Raw genomic sequence first — 27,688 nt, forward strand, 5'->3', positions numbered from 1 at the left:
CATCTTCTATCCCATAGACATAACTAGATGTCCTGAATGATAATTACACTATCTCTACAAGGAAGTGAGTTAACCACCGTCAATCACTAACCCTTTTAGAGTCTGAGCTTGTCCTGCAGGAAGGGGAGGAGGCACACGGAGAAAAGAAAAATTGTCAACCACTTAGCAGATAGAGAACTGGATTAAACAATGCTGCAGTAACTATTTTTACAGGAATACACAACACTTTAGTAAAAACACCTCTGATACAAATTAATTTACAATAGTCTTTGAGGCATGTCTACAATGTAAAAAATTAGCATCATGCATTGATGTGAAATAAAAATTGAAGAATAAAAAATGTTCTATAGAACCACTATAGGGCAAAACCAGATATTGGGGGCAGGCTATAATGTCCCTACATCCAAGTTATAAAAAAAAAACTAACCTTATATCTAGGCTTCTACTAGGAGTACCAGGAAGCCAAAAAGTTTAAAATCCCAGAGGTGACCCACTTGGATTCTGTGAAAATGAGTAAAGGAAAACCTCATTCAAATGGAGTTGAGAAGTCCTGAAGAAGGAGCTCTCAACCCTGTACCACTACTTGCAACATACTTTACCTACCTGGGCAGGAGGAAGCTTATTTTCCTACCCCAGCAGGAGGAAAAAGGAGATTTTGTCCTAGCCCAGCAACAGCCCAGACAATGAGAAGTTACCACAAACCTGAACTCTTGCTTTCCTCCAATGAACTTTCATTCAGAACCACCCCTCTCAACTCCTTCCTTTCCTCTCTAAAAGCAAACCCCCCCTCTCCTTTGTTCTCCAGACTTGTCTACGGTTTATTACAGTTTCCATGTCCCAAATTGCAAGTGCTTTGCTATTCCTAAATAAACTAATTTCCTGGTAAAATAACTGGCTACTTTATTTTTAGGGTTGACAATTCTATCCACAGTGGAGCTCGGCCAGAAACAATCTAGGCTCTGAACAAACAAGAGGAGGCTCTGCAGTGCCCAGACACGAGAATTGAGTAATAGATTGAATCAGATTAAGCAAACTAATGGCCAATGAAATATCTTTAATTTCAAGAATTTATCTAAGCAACAAAGTAGTATTTTTAAATATTCTCTTGCTTTTGAAGATGGCAACAAAATAGTCCACTGTTTTAAACTTAAGATATCTCAGATATATCAGATAAAAAAGATAAACTCAGTGTTAATGACAACAGTCATAACTCTCACTGCTTCAGTGTAAGTTTCCAGATGCACCAAATAACTTTTGCATCTACCTTGCTCTAGATTCTTCTTTCTCTAGCCTCCTTCTACCACTTCTGTTCCTGTTTCACCTGTAACCTACATTCCTTGCTTGGTTGTTTTCATATTGGGGGGTGAGAGGAGAAGAAAGGGAGAATGCCATAAATATTTCTAAATAAATATTATTTTATAACTAAAAAAATAAGCTAAGCTATCAAGCTAAATTTTCCTTATTTTGTTACACACGGAACTTTATGCTGATACTCTTTTAGCTAAAAAAGTTGGACTTTTATTTTCATGCTTCACAATTCAAAGGAAAACTCTTCGTTTGTCTGTTTGTTTGTTTCGCCTGACTACCCCCTCCAAACACTTCTCTTTGATAGGAAGGGGAACAAGTCTTCCATGTCATGCAGTTGTGTTTTAAAGCTAGAAAAATTACCAGACCACTCAGTATTCAGAACACTACCAAGTGCCATTATTAAGAAGAGGAATCACTATCAATGTTAGATGTGGGTCTCAAATCTTAACAGAAAAGCAGAGCTTTTGATTTGCAACCCTTGAAGTGGCTTGAAAGGCTGTCGCTATATGCCAGCGACTATTACTCATTATGTCAAAACATATGCTTGCCCTTATTGATGAAAATCTCAAGTTTTTGTCCATAGGAATATGAACTTGTACTTCTAATTATAGTCCAACCCATTCATTTCTATGTACCCTCACCCACATATCCACATGGACTCCCACACATAATTATGCTTCACCCACACACATAATTTAATTTCTCACCCATATGTTAATTATATCCTCGACTGAGGCATCTAAATACACCCCCTGTCTTACGTCTAATTACAGCCCCCCTCTTATGAATGTAATTACACCATTCAGCCACCCATCTAATTATGCCCTCCTTGACATATTTAATTGCACTGTCCGCTCAAGGACCTAACTACATTCTAACCAGTGCATCAATTAAGCCCCCAACCCTCCAACAATATTCTTCAGATGCACATCTCTTTATCTCTGTACCCCACTTTATTATTTCAACTAAGGACTGACAACTTCCCCCAAGCAAATTCCTAGTAAGTATGGCATAAAGCTAACAGGCAAAATAATGACAAGATGCAGCTGAATCAAAAGCAGCTTTGGTCCTTTCTGGTAAATAAGCAAATATGTATTTGCTTTTTCAGTCATTTAACTAGCCCCTTGGAAATCCAAATTGAAATTTCTGCTGTTTTCTTACTTTGCATGTGTAAGCATTTTTATGATGACAATATCTAGTAATTAGTTAATTTATTTCAGAGACTAATGCCTCTCATTATAGATACTTAATTATTGAACCCTTAAAAAACATTCCCCAGAACTTTTCCTGGGGATATGTAAGTACTAATTATAGAATATTTGCACATCCATACCATTCAAAGACCTTTCATTGTCCTTCAATTACATGAAAGTGAATTTCCAGAAAGCTGATGCTAAGATTTGTATTCCCCATTCCACTAATAAAATTGTGATTTAAAAAAGATAAACTCAGTGTTAATATTCTTTCTACACAGGATGCATCTCTGGAAATTGAATAATGTGATATATTTATGTGTTGGGTACTATTTCTCCATTAAAATGTTTGATTCAATCCATTATAAAAAATAATACATACGCATTCCAAGGAGTATTACGTATTTTTCACATATAATCTATAGTTGGGACACAACCCCTAGAAGCCAAATATTACATCAGTTCATGGGACCATTAAGCAGATTCATTAAATGTTTCATAATCAATTCCCAATTAACTGAAATTTGTTACTGACATTGTTTCTGACCCATGAATGCCAAGGCAGCAAGGAAGGCCCATACCTCTACCTTAGGCCAGAGGTTGGCCGCAGTTCTCAAACAGGGGAGATTTTTCATGGTGGAAAGGAAAGGACTATGAAGGGTATGCACAACATTTCAAAGGTAGCCTCCAGTGATTCTTAGTAGTAGAGCACAAAGTGGCGGCGGCAGCAGCAGGAACCTAGTTCATGCCATTCATTGCTAGACTGCATTCTCAACTCCTGAGGTAGAAGCACCACCGCAAGAATCTTACTCTGCAAATACGGTACATCTTCCTATTGAGAAGCATTGCCCTCAAGCCCTGCCTGACCATATCTGAGTCCTGACTTAACGTTTCTTCTATGACCACTGGTGACTTATCTAACCTCAGTGCCTTAGTGTTCTCATTTGTACCCACCTCAGACAGTTGTGAGGATTAAATGAGTTCCACCCGGCACTAAGTAAGTGATCAATACGGTTACCTTATTTTCAACAGACCGATATTTTCTCAGGAACACGGCCTAGAAATCTTGGGAGTCATTTTCTCTCAGTATCACCCTATCACCTACCTCTGCAGAGGTTCTTCTAGTCTCCTATTTCCATCCTCATTGCAAATTTTTTTTAAAGATTTATTTTATTTGAGAGAGAGCATGTGCACATGGGGGCAGGGGCAGACTCCCTACTGAGGGCAGAGCCCGAGGCAGGGCTCAATCCCATGACCCATGAGATCATGACCCACGAGAGCATGACCTGAGCCAAAACCAAGAGTCAGAAGCCTAACCCACTGAGCCACCCTGGCGCCTCACCTCATTGCAAAAATTTTGTCATGGCTTACTACTATTGTCGGATTCTAGTTCTTGTCCACCATCTATCCTTCACTCTCATGTACTAGTTTTTCTTCCAAAACAAAAGTGATGCTATCACAGGTGTTTGCACATGTCCAAACACATAAAATTATGCACATTCAATATGCACAGTTCTTTCTATATTGCTTATCCCTCAATAAATCTTTAAATAAACAAAATCTAGTGCAAGTCACTCCCCTACAAAGAATGTACAAAATGTACCATTTTTGCCCCACCATCCATAGACAAAAACATTTGAGATCTTCATTGAGGCACTCAGAACCCAACACCCCAAACTCCTTGTTCTTTCTTGTTTCACACCACATCACCTAGACTCACACTCCATATTCCCTCCACACCATTTTATTTACTGTGCTTCTCCTCCAAAACAGCCTGAATTTCTTGTCTCCCTACATTTGTTGAGGCTGCTACAATGCCTCCTCCCCTACCTCCCCTCACTCTCCCTACCCTATTATCTACCTACCAAGTCATTTTTCACCCGTAAGAACCATGAAGTGTCTGCAGGTATTATGTCCAATAAGATCCTCTACAAGTTCAAGGGTTGCTCAAAAACTGAAACAGATCAGAGGAACATAAGAATTCATTTATGCTCAATGAGTCATGAGAATTATGTGTTAAAGCTGTGCACAGCAGCTTGTAAATATATGTGAAATTGAATCAAATCATTTCTTCAGTACTTCAGAGACTTTCAAACTTATTATTGTTGATGTTCTTTTGTTTCACAATGGAAGTCTTCTGTTGTTTTTCAAATAAGATTTTATGCAGAAAATCTCCATTAAAAAACAAAAATAGAAAAACAAAAGAGAAGATGCTGTTTGAGGTGCAGGTGGGCACCTCTCTTGGTGCCTCTTATTTCTGAAAGTGACACTTAGACACCCCAAGGAAATTGATGGTACAGAAAACTACTAATCTAATCAAACTCCCCCCCCCACCTGGAAATTAAGAACTACAAATATCAAGCACATTTCAGTTAAAGATATTTGGCAGGTATTTATTGGGTTCCAAACAACCATATACTAGGCCTTTTATGAAGTAGTGGGGCAAAACCCCTGACCTCCAGCTTAATGTTTGTTGCACTAAAATGTGGAGTGAATTAAGACATCTATTTTGTTTTCAACCATAAAGAGTGTGCAATTACTCAGTAATGCAGCAGACTATTAAACTGTTAATCCAATTTAACTGACTGAGCACCTTAACAACAGTACCAGGATCAATTGCTGGCTAATTAACTATTAAATTATTAATTTCTTAAAAAAGCAAACCTAGTATTGTCTCATATGTAACTATTCCATGACAAAATGAAGAAATCAAGCAGAGAATATTTTCTTTGAGAATAACTGGCTCCTTCTGCTTTCTCCCCACCCCACCCCCCTTTATAAAAAAGTATCTGTCGGGGCACCTGGGTGGCTCAGTTGGTTAAGTGACTAACTCTTGATTTATGCACAGGTCATGATCTCAGGGTGGTAAGATGAAGCCTGCGTTCGGCTCTCTCTCTGCCCCTTCCCTCATCCCTGCCCATGTGTGCACTCTGTCTCTGTCTCTGTCTCCCTCAAAAACAAAAAGTATCTGTCATTCTTTCTTGTGAGAAAAAGGAAAAGAAGTTGTTCCTAGAGCATTCCTCTCTTCCCTGCATTGCTCCCTCAATCATCTCCCAGGACTTGCACATATAAGCCTCGAATCAGCTGAATTTTATAGTCTCTAAATTCTCCACTCACACTCTTATCTCTGCTTATTTTACCCTATCTGCTTGAGTCATCTTTTCCCCTTTCTTTATCATGTGGCCCACATATAACAGAATCACCCTAAAATGCGTAGAGAAGATACATATTCTTGGTCCCACTTCAGCTCTGGGTAGAGTTGGAGAAGCTGAAGTTCCCCTACACAATTCATGTGAACAATGAAGTCTGTAACCCACCACATCCTACCAACTCTCAAATACAACTTAATGTCTTCCTTCTCCAGAACTTTCCCTGACCAACCTTATCTTCAGGGATCAGCATCCACAATCCTACCCACTGTCACAAAAAGAACCCTACAACAATGTCACTCCCTTTAACTGACACTCTAGACCCTTAGCATTTAGTACCATCTGCTACCCATTTTATGTATACACTCATCCCCCACAAGTGGAGAATAAGTTGCTCAAAGGTATAAATCATGTCTTGTAAATCTTAACCTCTGACATTATATAGTGGCCATAGTAAGTACAAAGATGTTTTGATTAATTGATTGATTGATCCAGAAATGCCAGGAATATAAGCAAATGAAGCAAATCTGTTAGCAATTTCAGACCACTGGTGTAAAGATTAAGGATACACATCTGAGCTAACACAGTCTAGCACACAGGAGTTCCAAAATCAAATGCCTACAGAATCCAGGCAAGGAGCATAAGAGAAGTTGATGGAAGGCAATAGGGAATGCTAAGGACTGTGGTAAACAAAGGATACATGACAAAACCAAAAAGATCAGGAACTCCTCAGACCCTGTTGATGGGCATAGGACCCAGTGCTGCCAGATATTCTAATTTTTTATCCAAGTGCTACGAAATTCTATGTGAAATCTCCTAGTTTTTAATGTTGGCAATATATTTTAAATAATTTTTTTAATTGTAAAGGCTGAATAAAATACATTTGAGAGCCACACTTGGCTTGCTTGTAGCCAGTTTGCATTTTAAACTCTAGAACCCAGGCAGGGTCTTAGGCATCTTATATTTATTCAGGATGGGAGGTTAAAGAGAAGTATAAATCTTATTCAGAAAAATATATGTTTTAAGAAACTTTTAGCCAAAGATGGGGAAAGATTCTCTTCTTGCCAGGCCCAAATGAAATAATAGGTCTTTTTTTAAGGCAGTTTGTGAAAATTCATGATTCTAAGACACAGAAGACAGACCACAGGATTTTTGAAGTCTCCCTAATCTCAGTTCAAAATAACATTAAGAGATAGTCAGATATTACCCACAGTGATTTCTCAGCCCTCGATGACTGAGACCTCTCATCCTAAACAGTTGTTTGTTACTTTCTAACCAAAATGGGATCATCTTACTCATACTGTTTAACATGATATTATGGACATCTTTCCATCATTATTTTAATACCAGTGTACTATTTCACTGGATAGGTGATTCAAAACTTAACCAATTCCTTACTGTGTATATTTTAGGTTGTTCCCAATTTGTCACTATGTTAAACAATGCTGCTATAAACATCTTTGAATTGTGGCAAATCCAGGAAGGTGAATAGGGAAGGAAGGACCAACCCACTCTATTTTTCTCTTTGGACAAAAATAAAGCTTGCTTAATTTTATTAAAGCACTGTGCAAGAGCCTCTTCAAGACCACCTCTCTGGTGCGTGGGTAGCTCAGTCAGTTAAGCATCTGCCTTTGGCTCAGGTTATGATCCCAGGATCCTGGTACTGAGTCCTACATCGGGCTCCCTGCTTAGTGGGGAGTCTGCTTCTCCTTCTGCCCCTCCCCCGCCTTGTGCTCTCCCTCCCTCACTCTCTCTCTCAAAAAAAAAAAAAAAAAAGACCACCTCTCAACAAGATTGCTGTCCCTAACCCATCCACATAGGATTCCTCATGCTGTCACTGACCTGACACATGTAATCTTCAGCATTTGTCCAGTTATATCCTTAAAATAAATCCTTAGATGTGGAATTGCTGGGTCAGATAATAAGCACATATTTAAGGCCTCTGATCCACATTGCTGAATTACCTACCAGAAAACTGTACCAGGTTCACTGGCACCTCTTGTGCCTGAGAGCACCTATGTCTCAACCTCCCAACAACTTGGGTCCTATCAATAAAAGCAGCTGAGTACACATTCATCCATTTCCATAAGAAAAACACAATGGGAGGGGCGCCTGGGTGGCTCAGTGGTTAAGTGACTGCCTTCAGCTCAGGTCATGATCCCGGAGTCCCGGGATCGAGTCCCGCATTGGGCTCCCTGCTCAGCGGGGGGTCTGCTTCTCCCTCTGACCCTTCCCCTCTCATGCTCTCTGTCTCCCATTCTCTCTCTCAGATAAACAAATAAAATCTTTAAAAAAAGAAAAACACAATGGGAATCTCCGTATGTACTATGCCAGCTATTTCAGACATACCAGGGGAGAAACTTTATAGTGCTGTAATCATTCTATGATGTATTACTTAATCTGAGAGGAAAGGCAATGCGGCTTAAGTGGGTAAATTCAGAGTTTGGTTCAAAAGGTCTGAGTGCAAATTCTGACTCAGTTTGGAATCTCAGCTTGGAACCAGTTGCTAGCTGGGAGATCTGAACGGGTCACTTAACATGTCTCAGCTTCAGTTTCTACAGGTAAAATGGAAACAATAAAATAAACCTTATATGATAATACATATAAAACACATAGCAAAAAGCCTGGCACATTGTAAGTTCTTGGCAAACTACAGCTTTAGAGTGTACCCACAAAACCTTATCAAATTACCAAAATATAATGAACCCACTCTTTAATATTTTATTTTCTCTAATATATTTGATTTTCATTAATATTGCTTAAACATTTTATCTATAATGTTACATATTTAGAGACTGAATTAAACTTTATTATTTCTAATTTAAAATAAAAATGTTTTCTTAAAATCCACCTGTGAGTGAAATCACATGGTATTTGTCTTTCTCTGACTGACTTATTTCGCATAGCATAATAGTTTTCAGCAGTTTATATTTATTGCTTTATTTGTATGTGTGCTTGTCATAGGATAATAATTAGTGAATTAAAACATCTTCGAAAGGTCATTAAAATATCTTTTTTCCTTTGACAAAAGAGGCAGGAATATGCAATGGAAAAAAGACAGTCTCTTCAACAAACAGTGCTGGGAAAACGGACAGCTATATGCAGAAGACTGAAACTGGACCACTTTCTTACACCATACACAAAAATAAACTCAAAATGGATTAAGGACCTAAATGTGAGACCTGAAACCATAAAAATCCTAAAAGAGAGGAGAGGCAGTAATTTCTCTGACATCAACCATAGCAACATTTCTCTAAATATGTCTCCTGAGGCAAGGGAAATAAAAGCAAAAATAAACTATTGGGACTACATCAAAATAAAAAGCTTCTGCACAGTGAAGGGAACACTCAACAAAACTAAGATAATCCGCTGAATAGAAGATATTTGCAAATGACATATCCAATAAAGGGTCAGTATCCAAAATATGTAAAGAACTTATACAACTCAATGCCAAAAAACAAATAATACAATTGAAAAATGGGCAGAAGACATGAATAGACGTATTTCCAAAGAAGACATACAGATGGCTAACAGACACATGGAAGATGCTCATCATCACTCATTATCAGGGAAATGCAAATCACAACTACAATGAGATATCACCTTATACCTGTCAGAATGACTAAAATCAAAAACACAAGAAACAACAAATGTTGACAAGGATGTGGAGAAAATGGAACCCTCATGCACTGTTGGTGGGAATGCAAACTGGTGCAGCCTCACTGGAAAACAGTATGGAGGGTCCTCAAAAAAATAAAAATAGAACTACCTTAAATCCAGTAATCCAACACTGGGTATTTACCAAAGAATACAAAAACACTAATTCAAAAGGATATATGCCTCCCTATATTTATTGTAGCATTGTTTACAGTAGCCAAATTATGGAAGCAGCCCAAGTGTCCGTCGATAGATGAATGGATAAAGAAGAGTGGTATATATACACAATGGACTGTTACTCAGCCATCAAAAAGAATGAAATCTTGCCATTTCCAACAACATGGATGGAGCTAGACAGTATAATGCTAAATGAAATGAGTTAGTCAGAGAAAGACAAATACCATATGATTTCACTCTTATGTGGAATTTAAGAAACAAACCAAAGAAACAAAGGAAAAAAAGTAAAAAAGACGGCGGTGTGCCGCAACTGGCTCCTGGACGGCTGGGAAGGCCAGTGGGGAAGGTGGCTCCCGCCCTCACCACTGCTCTCTTCGGAGAGTGGGCCTACCCCCCGAGTGCAACAGGCCCCCATAGCAGCACTAGCCTTTAGGACTTGGTTTATTTATTGTTTTTATATTAAAAAAAAAAAGTAAAAAAGAAACAAACCAAAAAACAGACTTAACTCTAGAGAACAAACAGATGGTTACCAAAGGGGAGACAGGTGGAGGGATGGGTGAAATAAGTGAAAGGGGTTAAGAATACACTTCTCATGATGAGCACTGAGTAATGTATAGAATTGCTGAATCACTATATTGTACACCTGAAACTAATATAACACTGTATGTTAACTATACTGGAATTAGAATTAAAAACTTAATAAAAAAATTTTAAATATTTTTTTCAATTTATTTGGCCATATTCACTTGCATCCATTCTTCCTAGACACCCTGTCCCTCTTGGAATTTTGGTAGCCTTTCACATACTATCGGGTAAGTCCATGATGTCTACATTTCCCATGCATACAGAGATTTCCTTTTTCTTTTTTGCACTTACGAGTAGGATTCTCAAATAAATGAAGCTTTCATTGTTCTGACAGTAGTGGCTTTGATGGACCATTTGGCTCACATATGCCATAATTGACTCAGTGAGAAAAAAATGTACATTCACAGGGTGATTTTCGAGGTTAGAATGATTCCCTTTCAAGTGTACTAAACATAATGCCAAGCCCCAAGGAAGCACTGGCAATAGAAAGTTTGGGGTTGGCCAATCTAATCCTCAGCACTTCTCAAGCACACCTTAATTGAAGAACACTTTGCAGATGGAACTATAACAATACAGATTCCATATTTATATACATAACATAATACATCAAATCATTTGTCAGTCATCTTCTAAGTGCCCAGGTCGTGGAAATAGCTCTCAAGTCATGGAGGACATACTGTTAAGCATACAAATTATATAGTCAGAGATTCTGCCACTTACTAACCATATGACCGTAAGATGGTTAAGGAATCTTTGTTAGCCTCAGCTTTATCTTCTTCTAAAATGAGGGTAAATAAAAGAAACTACCTCCATGGAGGCATTAAGAGAATTAAATAAGGGATAATTATAAAAAGTGCCAAGCCTGGCACTTAGAAATCACTCAGTAAATATTAGCTATTAATAACTTTAAAGTATGAAAGCTCCAATAACCATATTGCTCTGATCTCTTTCCTGGTTTTCTAGAATTTTTTCAGTGCCCTTTTCCCCACATCTGCCCCTCCTGTGTCCATTCACTATATACCCCCTCCACTGTTTTGCTTACAGCTGCTCTCAACCATCTGGAAACATGATTCACCAAGACTCCCATGGTATAATACAACCTAAAACACAAAATTTGTGTTTCCTTCAGGCACTCTCTTTTTAAGGACATGACATTATCTATGACATTTTGTTGCCACTATTTTTATTTAAATGATAATAATTTGCCTTTTACCAACAAAGTTTCCTGGCCCTTACTTTATCTACCTCACATCTTATAAATCCTTACCACTATTTATTTCCCTAAACATAAATCTTCATCTTCTAAATCTTTCCTTGCCTCTATTTGTTCATTATAGAAAAGGTCAGCAACAACATTATAAAATGCCTTAAGAATTTAGTGATTGTCATTTACTTTTAATTTTTGACCTGTTCCATTCTTCCTTCTGAATACTGCACAGCATTTCACTCTTTCTGTTACAAGGCTATTTCCATGAAATGTGATTACAATGTAAAAAAAAAAAGTTCTAGAGGATTAATTTATGTCCTTTACTAATTTCTAGAACAGTCATGAAGTTTTCAAGTCAAAGGATGATTGTTCCAACTGCCTACACTACAGAGTAATCTAGTGTCTATAATCTGGCTGAAATTTTTTTTCCGCTCTAAATTTCCAAGAGGTTAAAATATTATTACTGCCTCTGGCAAGAGGCTGTTTGGAAGCCATATTGATTGGCTTGTTTCCTAAACCTATTGGCTCACAGTGCTACAAAGACTAAAAAATGTTTTCCTTCAGTAGTTGAGCCAAGATAACTTGAAAACAAGCAGGGAAGCAGTATGTTAATTTAAAAGATGGTGGTATTATAATATCCATGATTTCAAAATACAAATCCCACACATTCATTTTGTGGGGAAATTGGTGCAGGAATATCTGATGGTTGAAAGACTGAGGAAAACAGAGAGCACCATGGTCTCAACACAGGGGCTTGGAGATTGGGGGCGCCAGCTCACGACAGGGAGGAGACCCAGGAGTCACCCCGCTCTTGGCTCCATCCCTGCTTCCGCCATTTATTTCTCATCAGACAGAGGGCAGAGACTGGCCAAGTTGACATCTCTGATAATGATTTTAAATCTTCAGAAAGAGCAGCAATTTCTCCACTGTGGTGTCTCATAAGATTGATTTCACTGCAGTACCTCGGGCTGGTATTGATAAATAACCACACGTGGGCAAAACATAGCTGCAGTGACAAAGGCGGCTCACTGTGACCCTATTGGACCGTCTCCACAGTCTTCTCTTAAGGCCCAGTCTGAGACAGTCCTCCTCAGGTTTCCCAAAACAGATTGCTTCCAATGTGGGGGTTTTCCCCTCCACTCCAAGTCTCTCTATATTTATACCAAAACGTAGGCTGTGGGGTCTACCAGAATTACAGCCCGTGATTTTATAGCAAAACCAAGCAGCCCCTTTCTTCCTTCCTTCCTCTCTCTCTCTTTCTTTCTTTCATTCATTCATTCATTCCACTAAGATTTACTGAATCTCTGTATGTCCCAGGTATTAACCTCCCAGATTAAACACTGTTTCTGGGGAGCTTCCCAGCTAGTGAGAGAGAGAGAGAGAGAGAGAGACAGAACCTTGAATCAAATACTTAAACAATTGACTACAAAGTTGCAAATGAGAGGTACCTGGTGCTTGGGAGGAAGGCCCCTTGGAGGAAATGATACTCAAACAGGATCTAAGGGATTAACATAAGTGAACCAGGTAAAAGTAGACAAGAGTCTCCCAGAAAAAGAGACAGTGTGTTGAAAACCTCTAGAGAAAGAGAGTGTCTAGTGTTTCTGAGGAGGTGAAAGAAGACAAGTAAGACACAGTGTAAAAGGTGAGAGGAACACTGTGGAATTGCACGCTGGAGCCATAGGCAGGGACCAGATCAGGAAGAGCCCTGTGGGCGGTAAGGAGCTAGTCTTATGCTGAAATCAAGGGGAAGCTAATCAAGGGTTTTAAGCAAAGTGACGGCATTATCTGATTTGCATTTTAAAACAATAACTCAGGCTATGGACCGGAGAGGGAGCCAGATTAGATACAAGAAGGCCAGTAAGAGATTATTGCAAAATTCCAAGCAAGAGGTCGTTGTCATCTGGAATAGGATGGTGGAGGCAATGGGGTAAAAAAGAAATAGATATGAGAAAGAGAAAGAAATGATCTTCACAAACTTCAAAATGTCCTTCAGCTCTATTCAATAACAATTTCTTTTTTTAAAAAGATTTTATTTATTTATTTATTTATTTATTTGAGACAGAGAGCGAGAGAGAACACAAGCAGGGGTGGGGGGGAGCAGGCAGGCAGAGGGAGAAGCAGGCTCCCCACTGAGCAAGGAGCCCGATGTGGGACTCAATCCCAGGACCCTGGGACCATGACCTGAGCTGAAGGCAGACACTTAACTGACTGAGCCACTGAGGCGTCCCTCAATAACAACTTCTTAATAATATATGTCTTCCCTATGATCCAGCAATTGCACTACTAGGTATTTACCCAAAGAATACAAAAATACTGATTTGAAAGGACACATGCACCTCAATGTTTAGAGCAGCATTATCAACAATAGCCAAACTACGGAAAGAGCCCAAATGTCCATCAACTGATGAATAAATAAGATGTGGTGTACACGTGCATGCACACACACACACACACTCATACACACACACAATGGAATATTACTCAACCCTAAAAAAGAATGAAATCTTGCCATTTGCAACGACATGGATGGAGCTAGAGTGTATTATGCTAAGCAAAATAAGTCAGTTAGAGAAAGACAAATACCATATGATTTCACTCATCTGTGAAATTCAAGAAATGAAACGGATGAACATAGGTAAACAAGAAAAAAGAAAGGAAAACCATAAAACAGACTCTTAACTATAGAGAACAAACTGAGGGTTGCTGGAGGGAGGTGGGCAGGGGGATGGGTTAAATGGGTTATGGGGATTAAGAAGGGAACTTGTGATGAGTACAGGGTGTTATATGATAAGTGATGAATCACTAAATTCTACTCCTGAAACTAATATTACACTACATGTTAACTAATTGGAATTTAAATAAAAACTTGAAACTACAATACATAAATAAATAAACCCTCATCAAAAAATAAGTAAATAAAATAAAAAATAAAAAAAAATATATGTTTTAAAAGTGAGTAAGAATAGCAAAACAAAAGCAAAGTAACTACATATCCAGCCCCAAAGCTGTGGCTTAACTTTAAAGTCGTATGACCTTGTCATCTCAAGATTAAGATGAAGTTCTGAGCACCAACAGGGTGACTGTGGACACACCATCTAACACTCTGCATTTACTGCTATCACCAGACCCCCCCTTCTTCTAATGCTGTTGCCTATGAGCAACTGATCCTGGGTCATTTTAGTGAGGAACACCTCCTTCCAAAAGAATTAGGCTGACGCATGTGATTGCAAAGGTTTTGAAAGATTAGACATCCTTTCTATTGCTCATTCAGCACATTTTCATTTGCCACCTGCTATGCTATGTACCAGGCACTGTCAAGGTTCTGCCCTCGAGGGGCTCATAGTCTGCTAAGCAGAAAGCATGTGAACAAATAATTGTTATTCAACAGTACAGTAACCCAGAGATATACAAATTATGGGGGTTAAAAAGAACAGATTTTAATTTACAATGGCAGGGTAATGGAGATTTAGGAGAGGGAACTGGGAAGGTTTTACAGACATAAAGATAGTGAACAGCAAGACTGGGATCCCTGGAAAGAGGACAGCTCTTGTCCAACCATGAGCTCATTGATACATCCTCTTCTGGTCAAGCTATGTCATTCACCTTCATCTGCAAGGTTTGTCCCCTAGCTACCAGTCATGGCTACAGAGGACTTTCCATTACCCATAAACACTGAGCTGATAAATCAGGCCAAGACAAGGTTCTACTACTATTCTAGGACTATTATATCACATCAGTCTTTGAATCACACCAGGGAAGGCATTAGTGCATCTATTCCTAATTAGACAACTAAAAAGCCTGGCTCACTTTCAGGTTCCCCTTCCTAGAGTCTAGAACATCTAGAATTTCATCATTTCTAATCATAAAAAGGCACAGATTATCTGATGTATCAGATAACAGGGTATTTGCTAGCTGCTACTTATCGTTCTCCATGAGTTTTCTCCAGTAAAAACTGCTCCCACAAGGGTGCCTGGGTGGCTCAGTTGGTTAAGCGACTGCCTTCGGCTCAGGTCATGATCCTGGAGTCCCGGGATCGAGTTCCGCATCGGGCTCCCTGCTCGGCAGGGAGTCTGCTTCTCCCTCTGACCTTCCCCCCTCTCATGTGCTTTCTCTCTCTCTCAAATAAATGAATAAATAAAATCTTTAAAAAAAAAAAACTGCTCCCACAAGCTTGGTGAGTGTGTTGTGTGGCCATTTCCTCTTGCTTCCATGGCGGGCAGTGAGGAGAGAAGTAAACAGATTCATATTTTATAATGACAATGTTGGCAGCAGGGTGAAGGATATTGCAGGGAGGCAAGTTCATAGTAGTGAAACTATTAGAGAGTTCTTGAATTAGTCCATCTAATGCTGATAATCGTTGAACTAACAGTGGCAGAGAAGTAAGAAAAATGGGGATAAATTCAAGAGATAATCACAAAATAAAATTGGATTTGGATAGCGGTTAGTATGGAGGATGGATTCAAACTTAAGACCCAGGTGTCCAGATTAAGTGATTGAATGCGTCATTACCTGGGACAGAGAATAGAGGAAAGAAGTAGGATGGGGAGCGCAGGAGCTGAATTCTGAACATGTGAAAGGTAGGGAACCTATGGGCCACAGAAGATAGTACCCAATGGGAGAAGGGACTGACTCTGTTTTTACTCCATTTTACCATTATTTCCCCAGAAACTAGCACAGTATTTAGCACTCAGTAGTAGTTGCTCAGTAAATACCTGAAGGAATGGTTGAACATTTATTCTATATAGAATCATCAAAATTTTAGGAAAGCATAGTTTTGCTGGCAGCAGGGCATATTCATGTAGGTGGTAAGCCCAACAAATGTGAAAGGGAATTTCGGATGCTTCAAAGCCTTATTTTTACATTTAGTTTGAACTCTGACTTTATTTTGTAGATTCTTGATTTGTTCTAAATTTCATGGGTCATATAGAAGCACTATATTTTTTCCCGAGTCCACTAATGCACATGCCTTTGGATTTAAAGAAATCTCCTAGTACTCCCCATCTCAGTCACCTAGAAGACCCGTGAACCATAGTCATTTCATTTCTTGTTGACCTTCCATGCTGCTGTCAAAGTCTATGTCAGGCTCCAAAAAAAGAAACAACTGGCAAATTTAAGTTATGGCTTCGGAATTAACAATACTTGGTGAATATAGGCTATTATCTGAACAGTTGATTAGACCCAAAATGTATATAAAATCAGAAACCCTAGGAAAAGAAAATTTAAGCAAAATAATTAGATTATGTATATTTTACAAGCAGCTGTTAACCAGTGCAAAACAAAAAGCAAAGTAACTACATATCCAGCCCCAAAACTGTGGCTTAACTTAACAGGCAGAACTGTGCTTCAGCCTGTTCTCAAAAACAGTCCCTAATTATGAACCCAATGCTGGGGACCCCCACCTTGTTCCCTTGAGTTTCTGTCTTGACTAAATGATCCATTCCCAAGCCTCTAGAAGGGTGGGTCCTGCCTTCTTCTGGCCATTACCTCTTGGAAGCTGCCAGTTACTAAAATCTCCAGACTAGAGGGTGGGAACTTGAAATCCACTGCTATCCTCACCCCACCAATTCCCCCATCCTGTTGGGCAAGTCAACCCAGAAGTTCAGAACCCTACAGATCACAGGATATGACCAGTCAGGCCATGAGGGATGACAAGCATACTGTGCTATCTCCCGTGTGAAAATTACAGGCCAATTAGCAGAACAGAGAGTGAACTGATTTGAACAAATACAAACATTAAGAAAATGTTCTCTGTACTCACTAGTATCTTTTCATTCCCTGACCAAATTAATTAAGCCAGAGAAAGTCAGTGTTGATATGATACCTCTCTATAAGTTAATCAAATGCATCTTTATGCATTTAAGAGATGTCTAATATAGGGCACCTGGGTGGCTCAGTCAGTTAAGCGTCTGATTTTGGCTCAGGTCATGATCCCGGGGTCCTGGGATCAAGTCCTGAGTCGGGCTCCCTGCTCAGCGGGGAGCCTGCTTCTCCCTCTCCCTCTGCCATTCCCCCTGCTTGTGCTCGCTCTCTCTCTGTCAAATAAGTAAATAAAATCTAAAAAAGATGTCTAATATAAGTAAGCAGTGCATATAAACATATCAATAGCAGAAATGAAACAGAGGCCTACTGGCATTCAAATGCTCAAAACTAAAGCAAAATCGGATGGAAATTCCCTTCTACAGCTAGGCCTTTGCCTATAAGAAGGACGAAGATGAAGAAACCAATTGGAAAAAAGAAAAACGAGGATATACAAGCTTTTTCTACAGGAAAACCCTGTCATGTCACCAAACTTAAGAAGAAAATGTTATATGGAACAATAACACCTCCTGAAAAAAGTTATCACTCCCATCAGACCTACTGAATGAGATTTGACTCAGTGGTAATTGGCATCATGCATCCTTTTCAATTGTTCCCAGGAAGCTAGAAGCCTGAGCCATAATCAATCTTTGTACTAAATTTTGCACACTGTCAAATATTTTAGAAAGGTTCTGCACCTTGACACAATGCATCTTACATTTAATTTTCATTTTGTTCTCAACCATAGAAAATCTGTGAATGTTCACTAGAGAAAGGTCTTGATTTGTAAATATTTCTACATTTGCAAAAGAAGGAAACTTAGAGTTTACCCTTCAGCTCCACTGTGGGGCAACTCCATGTACTACCTCACTTCTAATCCTTTGCTTTCCTTTCCTTCGAAGGTAACAGATAGTTAGACGTCCTGTGACAATCCACTCTCCTCATCTCCTCAGTTACACAGCAATTTGAAGAATACTGGATATGAATTCATTTAGATACATGATCTTAATTCACTAAAAATTAAATAACTTATCTCATACTGCACTTTTCAGTTTATCATAATTATTATCCAACTATAATGACACAAAAGCACAACTGGTAGACTCTGTAGCGTTCTCCATTACTACCTTATATTTCCCTAAGTCCCCGACTCAACAGATTTATCTCTTCTTACTACTCACCGGACTGGAAAATTAACTTCACTCCCTTTCTAGTAGTGTTTTTTTTCCCCATTGGTTTCTAGTATTGCCAAAATCCCAAAGAAATGCTTGCATGCCATAAAAGCTTTAGCAGATAATAACAGTAACAGTATTATATGTTTGTATAGCGCCTTCATTACAAAGCACTTTTACATCCATAATCTCATTTTAACTTGATTTCTCATAACACTGAAATATGAAGAGCAGGTATTTTTAGTCCTGAACTGAATAAAATTCAGGCTGACAACAGGTACATGATTTGTCTGGAATCATAAATGTCATCATATGAAGGACAGGTCTAGAACCCAGATCTTTAAATTCCATTCCCTACACAGTTCTCTCATGTTGGCACTTGGCCAAGAGCAATAGAGTAAATGATCTGAAAATGATTCCTCTAATAAAGAAGCAATGTGCAAAGATTAACTTGCTTCCCTTTGAGAACCTGGATTTCTCTATTATAGATGCAACATTGTGATTTATAAGAAATATATATGTATTTCATCATTCAGATGATCAAAAACCATTTCTCATATATTTTGGTCTTCATCCACAGTTCCTGGCTCACAGCTCCCAAAACCCTTGGAATCTCCTGAGAGATAAGAGCATTGGTAGCACCTGTTATCATAATATTTGGTCTCTTGCCCTCAGTTCCTGAAATCCCTTCAGAATTATAAAGATGAAATGGATATCTTGTTATTCATAACAAGCCTCTTTCCACAACAACAAGGTTTAATGAGGTGACTTTTGGAAAGCACCTAAGGGTGGCAGTGGTTGCCAGAGAACCAACCATGAACAGAGGACTGGAACTTTCAATCCCACCTCCTGATTTCTGGGGAGGGAAAGGGGCTAGAGGTTGGATCAATCACCAGTGGTCAATCATTTCATCATGCCTATGTATTGAAGCCTCCATAAAACCCCATAAGGATGGGGTTCAGAGAGCTTCCAGGTTGATGGACTTGAAGACTTCCAACTGCCACCATGAAGGGCCCCGAGTGTCACAAGAACAGAAGCTCCTTTGTCTGGGACATCGCCCTTCTTCATCTGACAGTTGATTGTACCCTTTAATATCCTTTGTAGTAAATCGGTAGTATAGTGAGTAAGCGGATTTTCTGAGTTCTGTGAGCTGTTCTAGCAAATTAATCAAACTCAGGGAGAGGTCATGGGAACCTCTGATCTGTAGCCATTCAGTCAGAAGCATAGGAAACAACTTGGACTTAGCAACTGGGGTCTGAAGTAGAGGGTGGTCTTGTGGGACTAAGACCTTTGTCTATGGAACGTGATGTTATCACTGGGTAGATAGTGTCAGAACTGAGTTGAATTGGAAGACACCCAGCTGGTGTCTGAGAATTGCTTGGTAATGTGGGAAGCCTCCACACACATGTTGAAACTGGGTCCAGGAACCCACTTAATAAAAATCAAAATAATGTAACTGGTCTTATTTCTCCTTTCATTAGGGACCACTAGGGACTCAAAGTCAAAGGGAAACTACAGTGCCATACTGGAAACTAGTTTCAAAGGGAAGCTACAGTACTGTATAGGATCTTAGAACCTGCGTATCTACACTTTATGTTTCTCTCTCAAGTATCTACAAAAGAAATTTCTCCACTTCTTCTAAGAATATTCATATAATGGAAGTGAAATACCTTTAAATGGTTTCAAGGTGACTGAGTGATAAGAATGAACAACTGCGGGGCGCCTGGGTGGCTCAGTTGGTTGGGCGACTGCCTTCGGCTCGGGTCATGATCCTGGAGTCCCTGGATTGAGTCCCGCATTGGGCTCCCTGCTCAGCGAGGAGTCTGCTTCTCCCTCTAACCCTCCCCCCGTCATGTACTCTCTCTCTCTCTCTCTCTCTCTCATTCTTGCTCTCTCAAATAAATAAATCTTTAAAAAAAAAAGAATGAACAACTAATCCACAAGAACCAATGTCTTTTTAAGAAAATAAAAACAAGCAAGAAAATAAACAATGGAAGCTTTGAAATCAGATAGGCCAGGTTTCAGGTCCCAGCCCTTCCAGTTGCCAGCTCTGGAACGTTGAGTAAGTTTATTAACTCTTCTGGGTCTGTTTCATCCATGAAATGAAGACCATAAGAACGTCCACACAGAGTTGCCGTAACGATAGCATGAGAAGAAACTGAGGCAGAGAGGATAGGCCAGCACATGTAGCACATTCGCCTAGAGCTGAAATACTAAAATTCCCAGCCTCTCTTGCACCTAGACATGCCCACGTGATTGAATCCTGACCACTGACACATCAGCAGGATATGTTCCATATTCCCTCTTCTCTTTCCTCCCTCTTCCTAGCAGGATCCTGCACCCAAACTGGAAGGTCCCTTGGCCATCAACTAAGTACATTCAAGTATCAAGATAGGAGCCTGGGAGCTTGATGGCACTGTATAGCCTTCATCTGACCCTCAACTACCAACCTGCTAATTCCTTATTTTGGGAGATAAATAAGCACCTATTCCACTAAGCTTCTATGCCAAGTTTCTACTATAAAGGAGGCAAACATAAGCCTGACAACATGAACCTAACACAGACTTGGCAAAAGATCTATGCCCACCAAACATTAGTCCCCTTAGTTTCCTTCTAGTCAAAAAGGTACGTGATTGGAAAAATTATCACAATAATATTGATAAGTAAAAACACAAGTTACCAAATGCTGTAGATTATATAGTATAATCCAAATTTCATTAGCAGGAAAAAAAAATTGCTGTGAGACTCAGGGATATCCAGGAGCTCAGATGATTCTATTAAGCACATGACTGTAAAGGAAAAAAAAAAATGTGTATTTTCATTTTAACAAAGCCATTTAGACAAAACTACTTCAGAATGTCCTGCTGGGTTTCCCACAGGCCAAGGGCAATGCAGGTCCAGGCCAAGTGGAACGCGTCAGAGAGCTTATGGCAACCAGAGGAGTTGGAAATGAGTGTGTCTGGGGTGCATTAATGATGCTTTGTGATTCTTTACAAATGGCCTTGGGTGGATATTCTGAGAAAAAAAATGGCTAGTCTGGCTTGTGATTTATATCACACGACTATTCAGCACAATATAAGAGAATAGTGAGCTGACCGTGTTTTTATTACACTAAAAGGAAATATTTTTCAGATTATAACTGCACACTTGTGGTTTCTAACATTCCTGCTGCTCCCTCGCTCATTTCCAAGGAAATTTATGCTTTTTCTGGGCATGAATATGTTTTAGGTCAAAAGAGTATTTATTTAAGTAATATCTACACACATGGGACCATGCATACTTAAAAGGGACAGTCTTTGGCAAAGCAGGAAGGAAGTGGGGACCCAGGGGATGGGAGTATTCTCAAAGTAGGAACACTTACCATCACAATGTCCCCTCCAGAAAAATGAAACAAGACAAAACCAGAGAGGGAGACAAACCATAAGAGATTCTTAATCTCAGGAAACAAACTGAGGGTTGCTGGGGTGGTGGAGGTGGGAGGGATGGGGTGGCTGGGTGATAGACATTGGGGAGGGTATGTGCTATGGTGAGCGCTGTGAATTGTGTTAGACTGTTGAATCACAGACCTGTACCCTTGAAACAAATAATACATTATATGTTAATTTAAAAAAAGACAAAAATAATATATATTATAAAAAAAACAATGTCCCCTCCAAACACACACACACACACACACACACACTGTATATTCTAGAAAAATCTATGTAAGAGTTAAAATTCAGCACTTTAAGGCTAATAATGTTCAACCAATACTTGACGAAAATATATTTATAGAGCCATTGGAAATAGCTGCATCAGAATGTCCTGCTTGGTCTCCAACTGCTCAAGCCAGGGCACTGCAGTGGATCACCCCAGGCAGGATAAAGACAGGGAGCCCTAGGTAAACACAAGCAGCTGGAAATGAATATCTCTATCAAGTGGGAAATCCTGCACTAGGCCCAACACTGAAATAATAATCTTGTTCCTCAAAAGCTCACAAGAGAGCTTTTGAGATCAGCAGATAAGGACTTTCAGAAAACTGTAACATGTGGATATGTAGTTATGTCGATAACTATATATGAGGTGGAACTGAATGAATTTGATAATAACACTATAGGAGGTTACAGAGGTCCAAATAAGAAACAATGAAAGAAAGAAAGAAAGAAAGAAAGAAAGAAAGAAAGAAAGAGAAAGAAAGGAAAGAAAGAAAGAAAAAAAGAAAGAAAGAAAGAATCGTAATTAAGGAGATTCACTCTGGCATCTCAAAGAACACTGGTGGGGCGCCTGAGTGTTTCAGTCAGTTAAGCCACTCAAGCCTTCAGCTCAGGTCATGATCCCAGAGTCCTGGGATCAAGTCCTGCATTGGGCTCTTTGCTCAGCAGGGAGCCCTTCTCTCCCTCCCTCTGCCTGCCACTCCCCCTGCTTATGCACTCTCTCTCTCTGTCAAATAAATAAATAAAATCTTTAATAAATAAATAAATAAAATGCACACTGGCTCTCCTTGGACCCTCCTTGGACCCTCCAGCCTTGATGCAGGGCCTTGCACAATACATGGAGGACCTTGTATTGCTTCTTGGCAACAACCCCAGGAGCAAGAAAAAAACAGTGGATAAAGGTAGGCAACAGAATAACGATAATGATGACAGCTAACATATATTGAGCATTTAGGAGGAAAGTGTAATAAAATTAAGATTAACAGTTTAAACTATATAATTTAAAATGTGATGTAGAATTATACATCTGAGTTACAGAATGAGTGATTTGGCATTATTTTGCTGAAATTCAGGGAGAGAAGGAATGCTTTGTTCAACCAACAACACTGAGCCTAGCCCACTTAGCTGCCTTTCTGCCTAACTAGCACACACAACTTTCTTCCCACAGGAATATGAATGAAGCATATCAATTAACCGGTAACTTAGCTTCCTGATAACAACGTAGGAATATTTCACTAAGTAATAATAATGAAGTGAGGGCACAGGGATATATCCTTTTTATTGCTGCAAACTGATTTTCCGGGATTTCTATAAATTAGTCATTTCAGAATCTCAGCAGAAAAATACACGCGTAACTTTAAAAAAAAACATCTATTCATTGAATTGGTTTAGCTCTTTGTCATGACTGTGCACGCACACAATGATGTAATGACTTCTGCTTCCTAAGAAAAAACATTTTTCCTTATTATTCAGGGATGGTTCCTTGGTCTTGCAACCAGCACAAAGAAGCACAGAATTCATGTGCACACGCTTTAAAAAGGAAATGTTTCCTGCTATCTTACTGCTGCACCTGACAGATAAGATAGGAGGCTAGTTTGTATTTCTTTAATATTTTTTTCTTCAAATCTATTTGCTAGCACAAAGTTAGAAGTCAGTTGGGATGACTGAAAGCCCTTGTGTATAAAAAGACTATTTTGGATTTCTTTAAAAATTTTTCTATTGATGAGCTTTAAAGAAGATTGCTTCCTTATCTCTTCTTCACTTCATAGCAAGTTGATATCAGGTTTTGTACACAAAGGGTACCACGGATTGGCCTGTTCACCCTCTATTCCATCTTTTTCCTAGCTTCCTGCTGAAGCTTGATTGTCTTATTTTATTTTATTTTTTTAAAGATTTTATTTATTTATTTGAGAGAGAGAATAAGAGAGAGAGAGCATGAGAGGGGGGAGGGTCAGAGGGAGAAGCAGACTCCCTGCCGAGCAGGGAGCCCGATGCGGGACTCGATCCTGGGACTCCAGGATCATGACCTGAGCCTTAAGTCGCTTAACCAACTGAGCCACCCAGGCGCCCAGTAGCTCATGTTATTTTTATTTTTATTTTTTTAAGATTTTATTTATTTATTTATTTGAGAGAGAGAGAATGAGAGACAGAGAGCATGAGAGGGAGGAGGGTCAGAGGGAGAAGCAGACTCCCCGCCGAGCAGGGAGCCCGATGCGGGACTCGATCCCGGGACTCCAGGATCATGACCTGAGCCGGAGGCAGTCGCTTAACCAACACAGCCACCAGGCGCCCTGAAGCTTGATTGTTTTAAAAACTGCCTCTCCTGGATTTCTCTGCAACTAATGTTCCAGATGCAAATTAATCTTCCCCATTAGATGCACTTGAGGGAGATTTGGAAGAAGATGAAGAGGAACCCATCTTCCTGACCCTGTTTCTGTCACCGACTGCTGTGACCATTGTTAACGGCAATGGCAGCCGCGGCTTTCTGATCTCTTAACCACACTTATGGCAGTAAATTCTTGAACTAAGTAATTCCAGGAGCCACCTCTTGACTACCACTTCTCCATTCTTTCTAATGCTTTTTAAAGCACCTAATTCCCAATAAGAAATATTTTTCTGCTAAAAAATACCTAGGAAGATTCCTGTTCCCTGCCTTAAACCCTGACTAATGCAATCATATCCTTCATTCTTCAATCTGAAGATGCGATATATGAACCAGGACATTGACATCATGCTTTGTGTGCTTTCAAAGTACATGGACATGCATTATCCACATTGATCCTGACCACAACTCGGTGAGGTGGGAGGACAGGTACTGCTCTCTCCACTGTACAGATGAGAAAGCTGAGTCTCAGAAGAGTTAGGTGACTTAGCAGGGCATTTGGTTAGTAAGAAATGGAGAAGAAATTCAATCTCACATTTTATAATTCTTAGTCATTTCCTCTGACACTGAGAAGCCTCCCAAGGGCAAATGGAGAAGAGAGAGAAAACACATGGATGATGGCCATGAATTCAGCCTTCTATTTTCCTACTTTAAAATAAAAATTTTTAAAAAAACATCATTACACACTAAGACCATTAAGTTCAACTAACACATCTAGAGATGAACTAGCAGAGATAAGCTATTTCATAGAAAATGTGTCTTTGGATTTGGCAGGGCCTGTGTCTCAGCTTCATCGGCTCCCTCCTTTGAAGACTCATCGCTATTAATACAGATACATGAAAGGTCCAGCTCTGTTTGCGAACTCTAACTGTGAATTCCCTTTCTGCCTAATCATCTGGCCAAACCAGGAGTGGCTTGAAGACTTGGTGAGGCCAAGCTTCATTTCTCCATTTCTCCCTAATGGCACCTAAGAACCATCCCCCTCTGCAGCTAGGGCTCCCTAGAAATAACAATTTCTCTACTTTTCCCTTTCACTGCATATATTTTAGTAAAACATTTGATTTCATTGCTCCGGAAACCAAGAAGAAAAACCTTAAGTAAACAAGGCTTGATTTAGACCACTTCAAAAGCAGTGGAATCCTTTCCCTCCCTATCCACCACTCCTCCACTTCAGAACAGTGTCTAACCACAGGGTTAAGATCCAAGAGCTCTAAGAAGCAAACTTTTGACCATATGGTCCCCAGTCCCCGAGAGCAACACCAGTCCTAAGAAAATATTCCAGTATTGCAAATCTTCAAGATCATTCCACAGCCAACCTCGAAACACGAGAATTCCACAATTCCTGATCTTGCTTCCTTCTCTGCTCGCTCCCTTCAGTCTCATATGAGAAGGGCTCATATGAGCCCTGATATTCTCAAATCAGAAGGGCTAGGAAAACTATTACTTCTCCCCCTGCATGGAAACACTATGTGATTTCTTCACCAAAAAAGGTGACAGCTATAAAGAAAAACATTTATAATGAAGAAAAGAAGAGAGGAGATGAAAAGAAGGAGATCTGATTAATTAGGCAAACTCAATTATCTTTTCCCTATGATATCAAGATACACAGGAAACTAAATTGAAAGGCAACAACAAACTATACTAACCTGGGGGAAGAGAGAATAAGTTGAATTGTCAATGGTGAATGAGTATAAAAACTCCCCATCATACCACATGCTCTTCCCCATGGGGGAATTCATTTTAGTCATAGCAAAGAGATGGGCGGGGTCACAGCAGTCTTCCATCTGTTTCCTAGGAGAGAAAATAGAGAGAGAAAAGAACAGCAGGTTAAGCGAGCAGCAGACTCATTCACTTGCCATTCCCACCGAGATGTGCAGGCTTACCTCAGTGCCAGCTCACAAAAGCATCTGTGTCTCCAGGGTGATTAGACTACTATTAATTCACCCTTCCAGCCATCAAAATGCATGACTGGAATATTTTTTAATAAAAAAAGTTAAAAAAAAAAAAAACATTAGCTCTCAGATGCAGCTAAAATATGTTTGAAGGCAAACAAGATCATTATAATTGCAGATTTGTTGATTGACTTAAACAACCTGGTCCAGAAGAGATTTGGAGGGTCTTCTAGAGACTGCTGAGCTATGCGGCTGCAGCAGAAGTGTATCTTCATGGTAATTTAACAATCAGGGGGATAATTTCACTGACAAGCCACTTTACATGAGCTGTATGAAGTAGCGGATGCACAGAGTGGCCCAAAAGAAGGCACAATCCCCAAAACTGGGGACAAAATTAAAGAACGACGCCTGGGGGAAATCCTTTTAAATAGAAACAGAATGAGATGAGTGATTTGATTTCAAACACTAGTGAAGCCATCTGCGTTCTAACTGGTAAATCTCATGGGCCTTTTTGGTTCTTGTTTGGTCTGACCTCTTAGCAGTACTGGGCACAGTTTAGCACCATGACCTTTGAGAAGGGATCCCCACTCCTTTAGCATCCGAAATACCAGGGTCTCCTGGGTCACCTCACTCCTCTGGGCTAGTTCACAGGCTGCTCTTCTGCTTGCCCCTCCAATGGAAGCCCTGTTACTAGTCTACAAGCCAATATTTACATTCTTCTCGATTTAAAAACCTGTCAGAAAAAAAATAAAATAAAATAAATAAAAACCTGTCAGAAACCAACTCTGTTTATTCCCTGAGCTCTCAGGAGTAAAGTAGCTTATTCCTCAGCTCTACCTTTAGAAGGACCAATAAAACAAACTGCTAACATAAATCACTTCTGAGTGGTGCCCCCACAGACCTGCTTGCTCAGACATCTTTGGCCACCATGGTGTAGAAGCTTAAAGCTGAAAGGCAGAGGTAATGTGGAGTACTTGGGTTCAAATCCTGGCTCTGCCACCTACTAACTCCATAACTGGGGAACATCTCAGCTTCACAACTGGCCTGACATTATTTTTGAGAATTCACTAAAAATGTCCAGGTGGCACACACTGTACAATTTCAATACATGTCATTATTACATAGCCCCAACTTCGCTGCCGAAATGAATACACTGAGTCAGTGTCCGGGGCCTGCCTCCTCAGGCAGGGGCCCTGATACTCTCCTCACTACATGGGGCTTTTCCCAACGTGCTTTGGTTCGCTTCCTCTTTACAAGGGTTTCCACAGAAAGGACAGGGGAGGGGCGCCTGGGTGGCTCAGTCGTTAAGCGTCTGCCTTCGGCTCAGGTCATGATCCCGAGGTCCTGGGATCGAGCCCCGCATCGGGTTCCCTGCTCCGCGGGAAGCCTGCTTCTCCCCTCCCACTCCCCCTGCTTGTGTTCCCTCTTTCACTGTGTCTCCCTCTCTCTCTGTCAAATAAATAAATAAAATCTTAAA

General features: G+C 39.8%; 1 protein-coding gene across 1 annotated transcript in view; it reads right to left on the minus strand.

Moving 5' to 3' along the window:
* Window positions 1-27,688, minus strand: part of ST8SIA1 (ST8 alpha-N-acetyl-neuraminide alpha-2,8-sialyltransferase 1) — a 147,737-nt gene that overhangs the window by 69,707 nt on the left and 50,342 nt on the right. Inside the window, exon 2 of the mRNA XM_081821341.1 lies at window positions 25,966-26,110. Within this exon, the coding sequence (XP_081677467.1) occupies window positions 25,966-26,110 (145 nt within the window). The remainder of the gene's footprint in view (window positions 1-25,965; window positions 26,111-27,688) is intronic.

Source organism: Leptonychotes weddellii, chromosome 5, assembly GCF_054177405.1.
Source record: "Leptonychotes weddellii isolate Sample4059 chromosome 5, ASM5417740v2, whole genome shotgun sequence".
Lineage (NCBI taxonomy): Eukaryota > Metazoa > Chordata > Mammalia > Carnivora > Phocidae > Leptonychotes > Leptonychotes weddellii.